Source organism: Plecotus auritus (genome assembly GCF_963455305.1).
Source record: "Plecotus auritus genome assembly, chromosome: 1".
NCBI lineage: Eukaryota > Metazoa > Chordata > Mammalia > Chiroptera > Vespertilionidae > Plecotus > Plecotus auritus.
This window is the reverse complement of record NC_137770.1, coordinates 194,127,013-194,144,277: the sequence shown is the minus strand read 5'-3', so window position 1 is coordinate 194,144,277 and position 17,265 is coordinate 194,127,013. Positions and strand designations below refer to the sequence as shown.

General features: G+C 38.9%; 1 protein-coding gene across 2 annotated transcripts in view; it reads right to left on the bottom strand.

Annotated features, from left to right (window-relative positions):
• The window catches only part of PRKG2 (protein kinase cGMP-dependent 2), a 97,367-nt gene that overhangs the window by 61,106 nt on the left and 18,996 nt on the right, over nucleotides 1–17,265 (bottom strand). For both annotated transcript variants that reach the window (XM_080668349.1, XM_080668348.1), the window contains exons 3-4: nucleotides 6,594–6,760; nucleotides 1,083–1,196 (exon numbers count right to left, since the gene is read on the bottom strand). In XM_080668349.1, coding sequence (XP_080524475.1) covers nucleotides 1,083–1,196; nucleotides 6,594–6,760 — 281 coding nt within the window. The remainder of the gene's footprint in view (nucleotides 1–1,082; nucleotides 1,197–6,593; nucleotides 6,761–17,265) is intronic.

Sequence of the window (17,265 nt, the reverse complement as noted above, 5' to 3'; positions counted from 1 at the left end):
TTAAGCACTGCATCATCAGGATGTATTTCAGATTTGTGCTGTGATAGAAGAGAAGTCAGCTAGTCTGTAGCTACTCCAATGAGTTAATTGAAAGTTTAAAATCTCTGGGTGTAGGAGTGTGTTTTTATGTCTTTTTATGGTGTTCAGACATTGTTGGTAAAGAGAGCCAATATATTTTAAGGATCACTATGGTTACTATTACATAAAATGTATACAAATAATTTTCAAAAAGATTATAAAAGATAGTTTTTGAGACTTTTTTTTTTTTTTACAGGAAAGACATTAAAAGCAAGAATAAAATCTAAAAAGGAAGAGGAACAGAAGTACCAGCTCTAAAAATTCTATATGAAATTATGGTTGTGAGATTTTTTTAAAAGGAGTAATGAGAGTCTACAAAATAGATTAAAACCCAAAGCTCTGAGTTACTAAACTTTAGAATCATCTTGACATTCTAAACCTGAATTGCCAGAGATTCTGATTCAGGTTTGGAATGAAGCCCTGAGTCTGTATTTTTATCAAATACTGCAGCAATGCTGAGATATGTAACACAGTCCCAAGCACTGAAAAACACCACATCCAAGTAATTCAGAAGAAAACTCAAGATTGAATACATTCAAAACAAGAACTTTAAAGAGAAGCAATTAAACTAATCTCATGTCATTCATGAAAAGTCTGATTAATTAATTCACATCCTTTTTGATATATATAAATTAAATGTTCTGGTTTAAAATATGGTCAGAATCTCATAGAGAATGTAAAGTAAACATTCTAGAGGAGCCAAAGGCAGATGTCTACATGGCCAAAAAAAGTGAAGTGGCAAATAAAGCAAATATTGAATCATTCAGCTGAAAGCCGTGTTCATATTTTAAATACAGGTATCTACTGGGAAAGTTCTTTTAAATTTGAGTTATTTAGACAAGTGCTTTAAAATAAATGTTCTTAAGAGCATAGCATTTCTATTAATAAGAGCATATGGGTCACAATGGAAGGCAAAAAACTAAACCAGATGCAATAGTGACTCAACCAGATTACCTTTAACATTGTATAACAATTCAAAACTACAGCATTTCAACTGCTATTACCTTTCACAGAGGCAGTCCTTGTACAGTTGTATAGAATGGCTAGTTCCCCGAACGTGGTCCACATAGGGATGCATGATATCAATTTCTCCCCTTGAAACACCTCTACTCGGCCCTCTATCAAGTAGAATTAAAACAAAAACAAAAACCACAAATAATAAAAATCTGCCTGGATTCCAAAAATTAAAAAAAAAAAATAAAGTACATAAAGCATACAGTTATTATATCTATGATTCTCATTTTAATAAAATGGTTAAGAATGTAGACTGAAACCAGCTCTGCCACATACCATTAACTGTTCACCTTGAGAGAGTTACCTTCTTTCCTTGAGGTTCTTTGTCCATAATGGGAAAAATAATATTTACTTCATGCACTTGTTGAGATATAAACAACTTAATGTAGGTAGGCTAGCATATAGTAAATGCCATATGTGTGTTAGCTATCCTATCTAATAAAGAGGGAATATGCTAACTGACCATCACTCCATCACAAAGATGGCTGCACCCACAGCTGAGGCCAAGTTCCCATCAGAAGCCTTAACAAGCAATCAGCAGGGACTTGAGACTACCCCCTCCCCCGCCCCCATGGGGCTTGACAGGGGACCTCAGGCCGCATCCCCCACCCGGCAGGACTTGACGTGACCTCACGCTGCGCCCACCACCCTGGAGTCAGGCTGGGGGACCTCAGGCCGCAACCCCACCCCAGTGCCAGGCCAGGGGACCTGAGGCCACACCCCCTGCCCAGTGGGGCTTGACGGGGAACCTCAAGGTGCGCTTCCTATTCTGGTGCTGGGCTATGGGACCTCAGGCTGTGCCCCCCATCAGGTGGGGCTTGACAGGGGACTTCAGGCCACGCCCCTTGCCCCAGCACCGGGCCAGGGGACCTGAGGCTGTGCCCCCCTGCCTGGCTGGGCTTGAGAGGGGACCTCAGGCCGTGCCCCCCACCCAGCGGGACTTGGTGGGGGACCTCAGGCCATGCCCCCACCCAGCAGGGCTTGACAGGGGATCTCAGGTCATGTCCCCCACCTGGCAGGGCTTGATGGAGGACTTCAAGGCATGCCCCCTGCCCCAGTCTGGGCTGGGGGACCTCAGGCCATGCCCCCCATCCTGGCGCCGGGCCAGGAGACCTGAAGCTACGCCTCCTACCTGGCAGGGCTTGACAAGGGTGGGACTGGCCAGGTCTGGATCTAGCCCAATGTCAGCGGGGGGGCGGCCCGGTCTGGGTCTCACACACTTTTGAGGTGCATATGGGTGGGCGGGGACTTGACTCTGGGTCCCAGGGTGCGCCCCAGACTCTGACAGGAGGAAGGTTTTCATATACATTTTACTAATTTTCTTTCATCTTTGACACTTCTATTATAGAGAAAGGGCAAATAGCAATATTAAATTATTTCCTCTAATTAATCCCCTTTTAATGTGCACGAATTTCATGCACCGGGTCACTAGTTGTGAATATTATCATTGTTACAATGTTCTTTCTCTGAAGCAGTGAATGGCAAGTGTTTTATTTAAATTCATTCTAATCTATGAAGCATTTCTCTTGTACAAGAAACACACATTACTGTATGTCTTGGAAACACACCACAGCTGTCCACACTATCATAACTGAGAAGTACCCTGGCCCCAGAGTCAGACTACCTGGCTCTGACTATTCATCGGCTGTGTTCTTGAGTAGTTACTTTACTATGCCTCAGTAGTTGTCTAGCCCCTCATTCAGTGAAATGAATTAATAAATGGAAGTCACTAAGAAGAGTGCTTGAAAAAGACCACAGGCTGGAAAAAGAATATTTTTGCAAAAGACTCATCTTACAAAGGACTATTATAAAAAATATGAAAGAACTTAAAATTCAGCATTAAGAAAACAAATAAAATGGGCCAAAGACCTTGACACTCACCAAAGAAGATATATAGATTGCACACAAGCATATGAACAGCTGATCCACATCAAATGTTATCAGGGTAATGTAATTAAAACAACAATGAGATATCACTACATACATATTAGAATGGCCAAATTCCAGAAAAATGACAATACCAAATGCTGACAAGGATGTGGAGCAACAGGAATTCTCATTCATTGTTGGTGAGAATGTAAAAGGGTTAAGCCCCTTTGGAAGACAGTTGGTTGGTTTCTTAACAAAACTAGATATACTTTTACCATGCAATCCAACAATCATGCTCCTTGGTATTTTTATCCAAAAGAACTGAAAACTTATGACTGCACAAAAACCTGCACACAGATTTTTATGGCAGCTTTATTCTTAATTGCCAAAATTTGGAAGCAACCCAGATACCCTTCCATGGGTGAATGAATAACAGAACTGTGGTGCATGCAGACAATAGCATGTTATTCAGTGCTAAAACAAAATGAGCTATTAAGCCATGAAAAAACATGGAGGAATCTTAAATGCATATTACCAAGTGAAAGCCACCAATTCCAACTGTATTACATTCTGGAAAAGGGAAAACTATGGAGAAAATTAAAAGATCAGTGGTTGTCAGGTCTGGGTGAGGGGAGATGAATGAGCAGAGAACAGAGGATCATTAGGGCAATGAAAATGTTCTCTAAAATATTATAATGAGCCCTAACTGGTTTGGTTCAGTGGATAGAGCGTCGGCCTGTGGACTGAGGGGTCCCAGGTTCGATTCCGGTCAAGGGCATGTACCTTGGTTGCGGGCACATACCCAGTAGGAGGTGTGCAGGAGGCAGCTGATCGATGTTTCTCTCTCATCGATGTTTCTAACTCTCTATCCCTCTCCCTTCCTCTCTGTAAAAAATCAATAAAATAAATTTTTAAAAAAATATTATAATGAAAGATACATGTCATTATACATTTGTCTAAACCCATAGAATGAACAACAAGAGTGAATCTTAAGGTAAACTATGAACTTGGGTGGTTAAGATATGTCAATATAGGTCCATTCTTGGGAAAAAAGTAAAAATAATTTTTAAAAATATGTACCACTCTGGTTAGTAATATGGATAATAGGGGAGGCTATGGATGTGTGGGGGCAGAGGACATATGGGAAATACCTCCTCTAAATTTTGTTATAAAACAAAAATGGCTCTAAAAATTATGTCTTATAAAGAAAAAGTGTAGAAATCAAGTGTTTGAAACTGATCTTTATTTAGACAAAGGTTGGAGGAAGGGAGAAGCAGCACTTCAGGTACCTCCTCACCCTTTTTTTTTTAACACTGGAAATTCTATGCTCCTTTCCCTTTGAAGAAATGCAAATAAAACCTAACATAACTAAAATAATATGCAAAAGAACCTATAATCTTAGTGGGTTATTCTACTTGAAGAATTCCCTTCTCCTAATTCATCACTAAGTAGATCTGGTGGTCTCTGTTCATCTACTCATTCAACAAATCTTATGTTGGCACTTATGTACTACCAGGAACTGGTCCAGGTGCCAGAGACAGAGTGGACAAAACAGAAAAGATACTGATTCTGATAGAACTTATATTCTAGTAACAAATAAACTGCTTAGGCTCCAAAGCCTATTAATTAGATATAAAAAATTTAATAAGTTCACATTACAACTAAATTCCATTCCACTGAAACCACTTAATGGTACTGCCAAATTGGTATCATAGATTTTAACACATTTCATTTTTATACTAAGGTTATGTCTCATTGGACTTGAGCAATACTGATAATATATGGACTATCAAAAAGTTAAAGCTAAACATCATTTATTATTTGCTATTCATGCTGTATCTTATAAAGGGCAGATTTTTAATTAACAAATTAATTTGCTCAATCAATTGAATCAGGCAATTCAGTCCTTAGATAACACGTAATTAATTCAAATAAGAAACTGTTTCATTTTCATTTCCATGTGTGCTATAGCCCTGATTTAAATGGCTGTATGGATGCTGCCTTCTATTCAAACTCCTCTCTCCCCAAGCCTTTCATCAGAGTTACTGGCAAGGAACAAGATGGGCAGACATGAGTTTCTCATCCTTTTCTAGCAGGTTCCATAAATACTTATTGACTTAATGACCTAATTTTTTCTGCAGAATGTTTTAGTGTTGCTAAAGTAGAAGCAAAATGGCCAAGAAAAAAAATGGAAAGAGGGAAAAATTGCTCTGGATCACCTGTCCCCCAAAACATGAAGGCTGCATAAATTAAGACTATAATTTACTTCTTGGGTAAAATAATTACTTGGGAGTGACTAGAATTTTAAGGGTACCTACAAAATTGTAGATGGCAAATAATAAATCAATAGTTATGAGACTGGGTTGTTTAAAGAATCAAAGTATATGAAATATACTATATGAAATCAATCTTTCACATACTATAACTAGAATAATACATGTTTATTAATTTGTTTGGATAGGCAACATCTACCCCACACTTAAGACCCCAAGTAAACAAGAATTATAAAAGCATAGCTGAGTGGCAAGATCACTAAGTTAGCACTTGTTCATTAGAACATGCCAAACTTAGAGACTATGAAAAGTGACTTAGTCAACTAAACATCATTGATCACATTACTATTAACTCAAATTTTACTGGTCTGTAATTTTAGCTAATATTCAGCCTATACCTTTATTCTGGTATTTTTGTTGAGATGTGGCTAAATGTGCTTATATTGTGTTTGTATAACCATATAAGTTTAAGTGAGTATAATAAAAGTAATTTAAAAACAAGAAAATTTTAAAAGCATTGCTTGGATTGCCATGAACTGTAATGAAAAATAGAAGGCCACGCACATCCTAGGTTACCATTCTGTCTGGGTAAACCAATTTAGCTTCCCCCGCTAAAACTGAAAATGTTGGGGCAATTCAGAATTTGACAGAGTGTTCAATATCCATAAACCCTACTCAAATAATTTCTTGCTTCTATATTTAAAAAAAAGTTTTCGTATACCAATATAAGACACGCATTTAATATGCATTTGAGAAATAAATCCTTTAATGTTCAAGTAATCATATATCAAGGAAACCATTAAATGGCTCTAAAACTATCAGTTGTAATTTCAAGGCATTCCATTTGATTCGTTGACAAAATAATTGTGTGTTTTCCTGGTACACCTAAAAGATGTCAATAATAGTATTTTTAATGGAAACAGCTTTTTGTAGTTATTGAATGAGTGACACTGTGATTAAAATATGGACTTGAATCAGATCACCTAAGTTTGCATCCTACCTCCACCACTTAGGAGCTGAGTGGCCTTGGATAAGTTACTTAACCTCTCTGTGACAGAGTCAACATTAGTAACATGGAGATACGGGCGACATCAGTAACCAGTAACAGAACTGATGAGGAGATGAATGAGATTTCTCTGTTCAGTGCTCAACAAGATGCTTGACATATAGAAAGCATCCAGTAAATATTCTTATCATCATCACAAAAGATCAACAATGTTACTATTTCATGATCTCAATCTGTTACATTTTCTGCAAACACAGCAAACTGTTTTTGCATTTTTATAAATGTTTGCAAAAATCAAAAGACAATAGGCAAAATATTTGTTATACAATAACTGGAAAATCTGTGAAACCCACCTGCCAACACAAAGATGTGGTTTCCTGGTTCTCCTTGCTTAATAATGTAACTCCCTTGCTGGTAGTTTCTTCCATACATGCATTCCACCATGTCTTTGATCTGCTGAGGGTCCAGTCTCTTCAAAAACTGATTTTTATTGAGAGCATCTGTAATGAGCTTCTTCTCACTGGTGTAATGGACAAGAGATGTTAGTTACAATGAAGGAAAACCATGTTTTGCTGTTTAGATTCATTTCATTTTGAATGTGGATATAACTATCTAAGTACTTACAACTTGTCCAGCAGGACAAATTTGTTTTCTAGCCCCACCAACACTTGACCCTTATAACTACTATTCTTTACATGTAAAATCTTTTAAATTTTTTGAATATTTTTCTGGTAATCATGATTACACCAAATTTATTATCACTCCTAATTGTCTTCATCACAAATGTAGTATCTTTCAAGATCGATAGATGCACTACTAATGGACACATGACTTTTGTGATGGAAAGCAAATCTGGTTGGTAGATAGATGGTATATTTAAAATACAACAACACAGTTCATTCATTGATGAACTGTGCATCGGTATGCATACTGCCTCTTGTACTAGTTATTTTACATCTTATTTAATCCTTACCACTATCCTGCGAGATAATTACTATTCCTATTTTATGAATAAGTAGACTAAGAGGTAAGAAACAACTTATTCCCTCTAGGATTTAAATCTAAGTCTGTGGGTCTGAAGTCTGTGCTGATTTCATTTCATCCACTGCCTCTTCTGAGCTGGAGAAGTCATCTTCTTGGGACTTGTTAGGTTTGAGCAGACATAAAGGGTGGTGGTAGTAGTCTGGGTTTGCCTAAGTTTTGCCTCTTAGCATGTCTAGACTAGACAACCTACGTTTTAAATCTCACAGCCTTTTCATATCCAAAATCCAAGGCCCACTAGTTGATAATCCTAGAATGCTCTTTCTATTAGAAAAGAGTAGATACAAATAAATTATCCAACCGTCATTACCAAAATTTAAAATGTTTTAATTAGCATACTTTATATGTATATGTAGATATCATAGAGTTTATGAACTAGAAAAAAACGGCTTGTGGACTAAGTTAGAACCTTTGTACAAAACATTTGTTCTCACTCAACTTCAGTGTGATTTTTTTAAATAGGGGAGGGGTTTTTTTTTTTCAGTCTTTTTCATTCAAACTCTCTCCCATCACTAGTTTTACTGTTTAAAAACTTGCAATCATTTTCTACACAGAAAGTTCTCAAACACAAGGTAAACTGTCATGGAATTAGACACTTCCTTCATGACTACATCCATCAGCTCAGTAGGCTACCTGAAGGAAACAACAGAAATGGCTTCTTCCCCACAGTGACTCCATCATCCTCAACCACCCTAACTCTTTGAGTACCTTGAGAACTTCTTTCTTCCTTCATCTAATCTATCACCAAATCTTGTCAATTCTCTTTACAAAGACCCGTTTTATCAATTTTTGTTTCTATTTTCAAGGATGTCACCACAGTACAAAAAAAAAATCTTTAACAGCTTCTTTTTGGGTATTTCAGTTCCTAGCCTCATTCCCCTACAGTCCATCTTATACCATGATATCAGATTAATTCTGCCAAAAAACTGACTTCACCCTGATCTAATTCTTCCTTCATCCACTAAAACCAGCAATTCATTCAATTAATAAACTTTGAGAAAATACCCCCAAAGCCCCAGCTTTCATGGGCCTTTCATGCCAGGTTACCATTCCAGCAAATGTTTCCTCAAGGCTAACATATCCCACTTTCCAAAATATGTTCCAAGAAGTACTGGTCCTTTATAAGCAAATTATGCTGAGTTTAAACAATTTTTGGATTTCATAATGCATGACTTTAAAGGTTCAAATAAATCTTGCAGTAAGCAAGTCTGTTTAATGTTTCCCAAAGCTCAGTGTGTTTTTCATTTATGTTTCTTTCTTTTCTTTTTTGGAGGGGGTTAACTTCCATTAACATGCCACGGAAGTATATAGTTGGCCTGTGAACAACATGGGTTTGAACTGTATGGGTCCACTTACATGCAGATTTCCCCCCATAAACATTATAAATGGAAGTATTTTCTCTTCCTTATGGTTTTTCTTAATAACATTTTCTTTTCTCTATCTTACTTTATAGCAATAATACAGTATGTAATGCATATACAAAATATGTGTATGTTATCAGGAAGGCTTCCAATCAACAGCAGTCTCCTAGTAGTTAAGTTTTGGGAGAGTCACACATTATAGCCTGGTTTTTTACTATGCTGGGGAGTCGGTGCCCCTAACCCCTGTGTCGTTCAAGTGATTTTTAACCATCTCACTAAATACAAGGTCAATAAGCAAATTCAATCGTGTTTCTATATCCCAGCATCAAACAATTAAAAATGAAATTTTAGAAATGGCTATCATTTTATAAAATATTAAAGACATCAATTATATCAGATTATCTATCAAAACGTGTAAGATCTCTATACTGGAAAGTAGAACATATTAATAAAATCTAACTAAATGGAGACATCTGCTCTAGTTATGAATGAGAAGACTAAATTTTTTATGATGTGAATCTATTCAAATTAATCAGGTTCAATGATATCCTAATCAATAATTTTTTAATTTATAAAAATTGACAAGCTGATTCTAGAATTCTTACAGTTATAAGGATGCCCAAGAACAGTCATAACAATTTGAAAAACAATAACAAAATTGGAAGATATAAAGTAGTAGATGTCAAAAATTATTAATCAAAATAAGAGAATATACTCTTAGCATAAGGATGGACAAAAATACTTTTGGAACTGAACAGAAAGTTCAGAAACCCAAACAAATATGCATATATATGGGGAAAAGCAGACATCAGTGGAAAATACATACTTTAAAAAGTGCTCACGCTTGTTAATTATTAAGGAAAAGTAAAGCAAAGCTAAAATAAGATACCACAATATACCCACCAGAATGGCTAAAATGAGAAAGAGTGACAATGCCAAATGCCAGCAAGAATGTAGAGTAACTTAATACTCATACATTGCTGGTGATAGTATATATTTGTTTGACCATTTTGGAAAACGATTTGCCAATTTATATTAAATGTGAACTCAGATAAAGTGTACCACCCGCCATTTCCACCCTAGGTATATATCCATCATAAATCATAATAATGTACCAAAAGACATGTGCAAAAATGGTCATGGCAGCTTTATTCAAAATTGCTAAACGTGACAACCAACCAAATGCCCATCAATAGAAAATTAATAAATTGTGGTACAGTCATGAAACACACACTACATAACAATATAATTAATGAACCACTGCTATATACAAAATGTAAGTGAATCTCGTAAACAAAGGAAGCCAAACTCTGTAGAGTACATACTTCCTAGTTCCATTAAAATAGAATTCTAAAATAGGCAAAAGGTAATCTCTGATCACACTGGCACAGATAGTGATTTCCCCCCATAAACATTATAAATGTAATGTTTGGAGATAATGGGTAGGGGTTGGGAGGGAGCAAAAGGGGCTTTCGACAGCTGGCAATGTTCTATTTCATGACTTGTCGGTGGTTACATGGGTGTATTCACTCTATGATTTGTGTTCTTCAATAAAAATTTCACTAAGAAATAAAATATGTGTATGGCTTTGGAGTCAGAAAATCCCAGGTTAAAACCCAGCTGGCTGCCCCACACTTCTTAGTTGTAATATTGGTCAGGTCACTTAACCTTTCTTTTTTGTTGTTGTTGTTAATTCTCACCAAAGGATATTTTTCCTTTGATTTTTAGAGAGTGAATGGGAGGGGGAGAGACAGAGAGAGAGAAACATCAAGGTGAGAGAGACACATCGATTGGCGAACTGGCACCCCGACCGGGGCCGGGATCATGCCTGCAACCGAGGTACCTGCCCTTGACTGGAATAAAATCAAACCCGAGACCCTTCAGCTTTATTCAAAATTGCTAGACATTTTGGCTCTATCCACTGAGCAAAACTGGCTAGGGCTCGCTTAACCTTTCTGAATCTCAGATTTCTCCTATGTGAATAGAGCATGGTGATCATAATTATAGAAATATTATGCACATTAACTAAGGTAAGGTGCCAGTAAATAATTAATAAATGGCAGTGATAATAATAGTTGATGGTGGTAGTAGTAATAATTTCCTGTGGGATGGGAAAAGTTCTGAAACCATGGAGAAACAAAGAGGCACTGTCAAGCCCCTCTGCTCAGTTCAAAGTTCCTCCAATAGGACTGGATCTCCAAAGAGTGCCCATTACTGGCAGCATAGGTAATCCTTTTACAATCCTTTTATACCCCCAATGTACGTAATCAACATTCTTTGAAGCAATAAATTCTTGTCCCCTAAATTGCTTCAGGAAGTTTAATTTATCAAAGTCCACTGACAGTTCTTGTTATGCTGGGCCCTCAATCTTCCTTCTCAGGCCCTGTGTATTAGACGCCTGTGCTCTCATTATTTGTTTTTGTTGGGTCATGGAATGCAGCTTGCAGACTTCTTTGCGTATGGCTTAGTGCAAAGCAGGGGCCAACACCTCTTATCTATCTGGGATTTCTTGTGAGCACAGAGGCCAAGGTAACTTGACTTGGGTGACATTTCATAGCTTTATTACATATGCCCCAGAAATCATATTGTAAATCATACTTGTCCAGGGCACAACATCTGGAACTGAACTACTAGGGTCTGATTCCTAATTCTGCCATTACTAATGGTGGAACCCCGTGCAAGTCACTTAATCTTGAGTTTTCTCAGCTGTAAAATGATAATAACAGCCCATGAGTCACTGGATTTCTATGAGAATTAGATTAGTTAACAATATAAAGCACTAAGAATGGCGTCTGGCATGTAAAATATGTTACATAAAGGACAGCTATTCCTGTTTAGGTCAGCAAGTTACCAGCAATTTAAAAACCTTCCAGTTAGAACAGCTCTAAAAACTCTATTCTTGCTCTAACCGGTTTGGGTCCGTGGATAGAGTGCTGGCCTGTGGACCAAAGGGTCCTGGGTTCGATTCCAGTTGGGGGCACATACCTTGGTTGCAGGTTCCTCCCTGGGCCAGGCCCTGGTCTGGGCTCGTCCAGGAGGCAACCGTGTGATTCTCTCACATTGATGATTCTGACTTTCCCTCTCTCTTCCACTCTCGCTATAAATCAGTGGAAAAATATCCTTAGATGAGGATTAACAAAAAACAAAACAAAACAAAAAACAACCCTATTCTTGACACCTGCCTTTATTTACAGAGACTCCTTCACAGTGTTGGTAAAACTCCTGACAGTCCAGCCCACTGCCGAACCAGCGCCCCTCCATGCCCAATGTACCCCAGGCCCACAACTGTGCCAGGCTACTTTGACTCCCTGCCATCCATTCCTCCTTTAAAACCCAGCTCAAGGTCATCTCTTCAATGGAGGTTTCTCTGATCCCACTAAACCAAGATGCTCCCTGCTTCCTTTGTACACCTTAGAAGATTCATCACACAAGACTGAAATAAATTTTAATTCCCCCCCCCAAAAAAAAAACTGTGATCTTCAAGAGCGTGACCATGCTTTCTTCATCCTCTTACTACCAAAAATCTAGAATTGTCTGGCATGTAGTAGGAACTCAACAAAATTAATGCTAAAGGACCTGCAAATTTTTTCTCCTAGTTTAAAAATCATGGGTACAGAGACAAGAGTGGAGATGGGACTGTCGGTCACCTAGGAAACAAGGCAGGATAATAAGCAGGATAAGCATCTATTTCCTTCTCCCAAAAAACGTGTTGAGTGATAAACAAACAAGAAAAACACACATCTAATGAATGCACAAGTTTATAATTTGAGAAACTAGCATGAGAAAGATGAGGTCATTCCCAGGGTAATCAGAAAATGAGCATGACATTCTCCTGTCAACGCTCTTGCCCTATTGCCCATTAATTAAGTGTGGTTGTAATTTAATCATGTTTACTATTCCTTCGTGCTTACAACAAACATTTCTCTTCCCCTTTTATAAATGTATGCAGATGATCCTATTCCCATGAGCATCGACGAGCAGAGTTTAATAATAAAATGCTGAAAACCACCAAAACATACAAGGAAGTTAATCTGACACACACAATGATATGCATAACCATCAATGTGCTGCATGGTAATTAGATAGAAATGGCAAATAGTTTCCTTAAGTGTCTGTAAGGAGTATTGCTCTCCAACCCTCAAACTGGCTATTTCTGGATTCAACTGCAGGGAAACCTGTTCCTCTGACAAAATGCTTCTCAATGATCACTGCACATTGGACTCATCAAGAGGGCTTCTATAAATCCTGATGTCCAGGGCCCTAACCTCAACCCAAATTAATCAGACTCCATGGGGGATGGACCCAAAAATCAGTATATTTTTTTAATACTGGTCAGGTGCCCATAGTGTCCACTTGAGGTTAAGAATTACAGCTGTTGCCCTAACTGGTTTGGCTCAGTGGATAGAGCGTCGGCCTGTGGACTGAAGGGTCCCACGTTCGATTCCAGTCAAGGGCATGTACCTTGGTTTCGGGCACATCCCCAGTAGGGGGTGTGAAGGAGGCAGCTGATCGATGTTTCTAACTGTCTATCCCTCTCCCTTCCTCTCTGTAAAAAATAAATAAAATATATTTTTAAAAAAAGGATTACAGCTGTAAACAATAAAATATGAGGGAGTCTGAAGCTGTCCTTTCCCTCTATATTTCCACAGCACTGGGAACATACCTCTATGGAAGACTCATCAAGAAATCAATTACTATTAAGTAATTAGCAATAACTGATTAATTAACAATAATCAATGTTTGTCACAAGACTTCGTCATATCTCATTCTTCTTTGAAGATTACTAATAAATACAAAAAAGAGAAAAATATTACTGTCCTCTCTCTCCTCCCAGCATCCTGTATGGACAGTTTAGCACTTGGGGGTGTGCTATCCAGTCAGCCCCAGGACTCTGGGCTTTTATTTTAATTGTGGTAAAATATACATACCAGAAACTGTATCATTTTAATCATTTTTAAGTGCACAGTTCAGTGGCATTGAGTATATTCTCATTTTGCAACTATTGCCCTCATCCATCTCCAGAACTTCTCCATCTTCCCAAACTAAAAGTTCGTACCCATTAAATGATAACTCCCTGCTCCCCTCTGCCTCCCAGCCCCTGAAAACCTCCATTCTACTTCATATGTCTATAAATTTGACTGTTCCGGGTACTTCATCTAAGTGGAAAAATACAATATTTGTCTTTTTGAGTCTGGCTTGTTTCACTTAGCATAATGTCTTCAAAGTTCATTAATGCTGTAGCATGAAACAGGATGTAATTTCCTTCCTTTATAAGGCTAAATAATATTGCACTGTATGTATATACTGTATTTTGTTCATCCATTCTTTCACCTTTTGGTTATTGTAAATGACGCTGCTATAAACATGTGTGTTTAAGCCTCTGGACTTTTTATGTATGGCATGACCAAGAATCTTAGCCAGGAATCTCACATCAGAGAAGCCAAAGGGCATGGTGTACAGAACTCTCAGAAAGTCCCTCTGTTATCATGCCCTTCCATCATTCCCTCCCCTTGAGTGGGGATGGAATCTGTGACTTGCTTCTCATCACCAGAATATAGAAATGATATTGAAAGGCTCACTCAGTGTATGCTATATAAGACTTCACCTTGGCCAACTGTAAAGAGATTCTCTAGCTGGCCGTGAAGAAGTAAGCACCTTATTGTGAGAGGGCCTGCAAGAGGGACCAGAGTAGGAAACTGAGCAGCCTCTAGGAGCCAAGGGTAGCTCCAGCTGACAATCAGCAAGAAACTGGTGACCTTAGTCCTACAACCACAAGGAATTGAATATTGCCAACAATCATGTGATCTTAGAGAACAATCTCTTCTAGAAAGCTCTAGAAAGGAACACAGTTAATTAACACCTTCACTGCAGTCTTGTGAAATCCTGAGCAGATGACCTAAATAGCCATGCCTAGACTCTGGACCCATGGAAATACTGAGATAACAAATATGTATTGTTGTAAGCTGCTAAATTTGTAGTAACTTGTTATGGAGCAATAGAAAACTAATTCGCTTGGGTTTTTCTGAATTTCTATTCCTAAGAAAGAACTGTAAATACTATTGCCTTAACCTGGGTCTCATCTGGAGAGAAATAACTGGAAGCTATGCAGATCTTTCTTTCATGTTTCCCTGAGCTTGATCTATAAACCCCCAAAAGACCATCAAAACTGATCCTTGAAATTTAGCAATTACAATTAGTTTGGCATGACAAACAAATATTCCTAGAAGGATTAAAAGGAATTTGGGAGTTCCTTATCACTCACACTTTAGAATGAATTATATATAAGATGTATAATTCCCAGCTGTAGATCTCAAAAAAACTGTCAAGCAAGACTACGCTGAAAATTCTACAACAAATTCTTCTAAGAGGGAGTCAGCATAAAGGAGAGGAGACAAATTATTTTAAAACTAGAGGCCCAGTGCACAAAATTCATGCACTGGAGTGGGGCGGTCCCTCAGCTCGGCCTGCGCCTTCTCGCAGTCCGGGAGATATCCACCTGCTGGCTTAGGCCCGCTCCCCATTGGGATAGGGCCTAAGCCAGCAGTCAGACATACCTCACTCCTTACTGCCCACCTGCTCCCTACTCCATACCGCTCCGCTCGCTGCTCCTTAGTGCTGCCGTGGAGGTGGGAGAGGCTCCTGCCACAGCCGCTGCGCTTGCCAGCTGTGAGCCAGGCTTCTGGCTGAGCGACGCTGTCCCTGTGGGAGCGCACTGACCACCAGGGGGCAGTTCCTGAGTTGAGCGTCTGCTCCCTAGTGGTCAGTGTGCGTCATAGTGACCGGTCATTCTGGTTGTTCTGCCGTAACAGTCACTTAGGCTTTTATTATATAGATGAGACTTTAAAGAAAGGAAATAGCTTTGGTTAAAGAATAAAAATTTCAAGAAATGTATCTTTTACATAGGAGGTACTTTCAGAGTCTAAAAACTGAAAAGCATTATTCCTGGCTTCAGATCTTTTCCCGCTTCTTGAGAATTTTATTGCAGGTTAAACTCTAGGAAAGTCAGGTGACATGAGCTGAGCTGTCTAGGCTTCCAGAAAAGAAAAGGGAGGCGCCCCTGGAAACACTGCACCACTTACTAGGAGGCAAAGGCCAGTGACAATGCTTCCTCCTGACTGGACAAGCAAAGAGGAAAAGGCCACTGTCTTCTCCACTACACTGTTTCGATGGCACTCTTTCCTAGAATCTAGCAGGGAACTGGCATGAAATGCTTGTGAGCATGTAGACTGTTGACTACTCAAAACAACAGGTCTTCGAATCCCCAGTGTTTTCTGAGGCTTAATAATAAAACATTTTCCTAACACCTGACAACTGGCAGGCTGGAAGACTTGAGGATAAAGTGAGGGGCAAAGGGTAGCTATAAACCAAGCAGAAGGTAATTTGAGAGGTTGAGAGGGGGCTAGGGTGAGGGTGCAGAATGAGGGAAGCCCAGGGGCCTTTGGGTCCTAGTGAGAAAGAAGAAAAGACAGGGCAGGAAGTGAGAGGGGCTGGGTGCCAGGACTCAGAAAGTCTAGACAAAGCCTATTGCACTTCAAGATGTCAAGGTAGCTGCCACTGAATTTCAGGCAGGTTCTTCAACTTCTCCTTGCTCCCTACCTCTCCGCCCAACTCCAAGGGGGAGCTAGTCACACTGTAGGCAGCACCACCCATAAGAGTTGTGTACACTGTGGTAGAGAACACACCTAGACATCAGCCTACTCAGATTGGAAACGTGGTTCAAGAAACTACCACGGCTTGGCTCAGTGGATAGAGCATCAGCCTGCGGACTGAAAGGTCCCAGATTCGATTCCAGCCAAGGGCACATGCCTGGGTTGTGGGCTCAATCGCCAGTGGGGGATGTGCAGGAGGCAGCCGATCAATGATTCTCTCTCTTATCATTGATGTTTCTATCTTTCTCTCCTTCTCCCTTCCTCTCTGAAATCAATAAAGAAATATATTTTAAAAAAAGAAAGAAAGAAATAAAGGAAGGAAGGAAGGAAGGAAGGAAGGAAGGAAGGAAGGAAGGAAGGAAGGAAGGAAGGAAGGAAGGAACTACCACAGCATGACCGTGAGCAAGCTGTTTGACTCTAAGCTTTCATTTCACCTTTGGTACAACAGAAAAGCAATACCCTCCTCATTAGACAATGAGCCAGTTCCCAGCCTCCAAGAGATGATGTAATGAAAACAACAGACATCTAGCAGTTAACCCCGAACTTGATTTTCTCACCCCATCCCGCAGAAGCTAGCTAGTTCTGACCTTGATGTCTACATGCACATTATTGCTATGAAACATAACTTTCCATTTTCAAACACGCTGACCACTTCCCTCAGACAGCTACCTTCACCCACAGCTTCTGGCTATCGAATCACCACACAATTGAACTTTTCTCTTCTTCCTTCCTTATGTATCTTCATTTCTTTGCTTTGTTGAAGACTCAGGTTAAGGCAATAGTATCAATAAGCATACGTATGAATTTTTTAATTGTCCAACTGATAATTAAGTGTTTGTCTATGCACTTTTAAAGTATTCACTAACCTATCTACGTAAAATCTACATCTAGAACCTCTCAGATAGTCACATCTAAGTCACTATTTCATGGTAGAAAAAAAAGTTTATTTCTCTCTTGCCCCCAGCAAAAGTTTT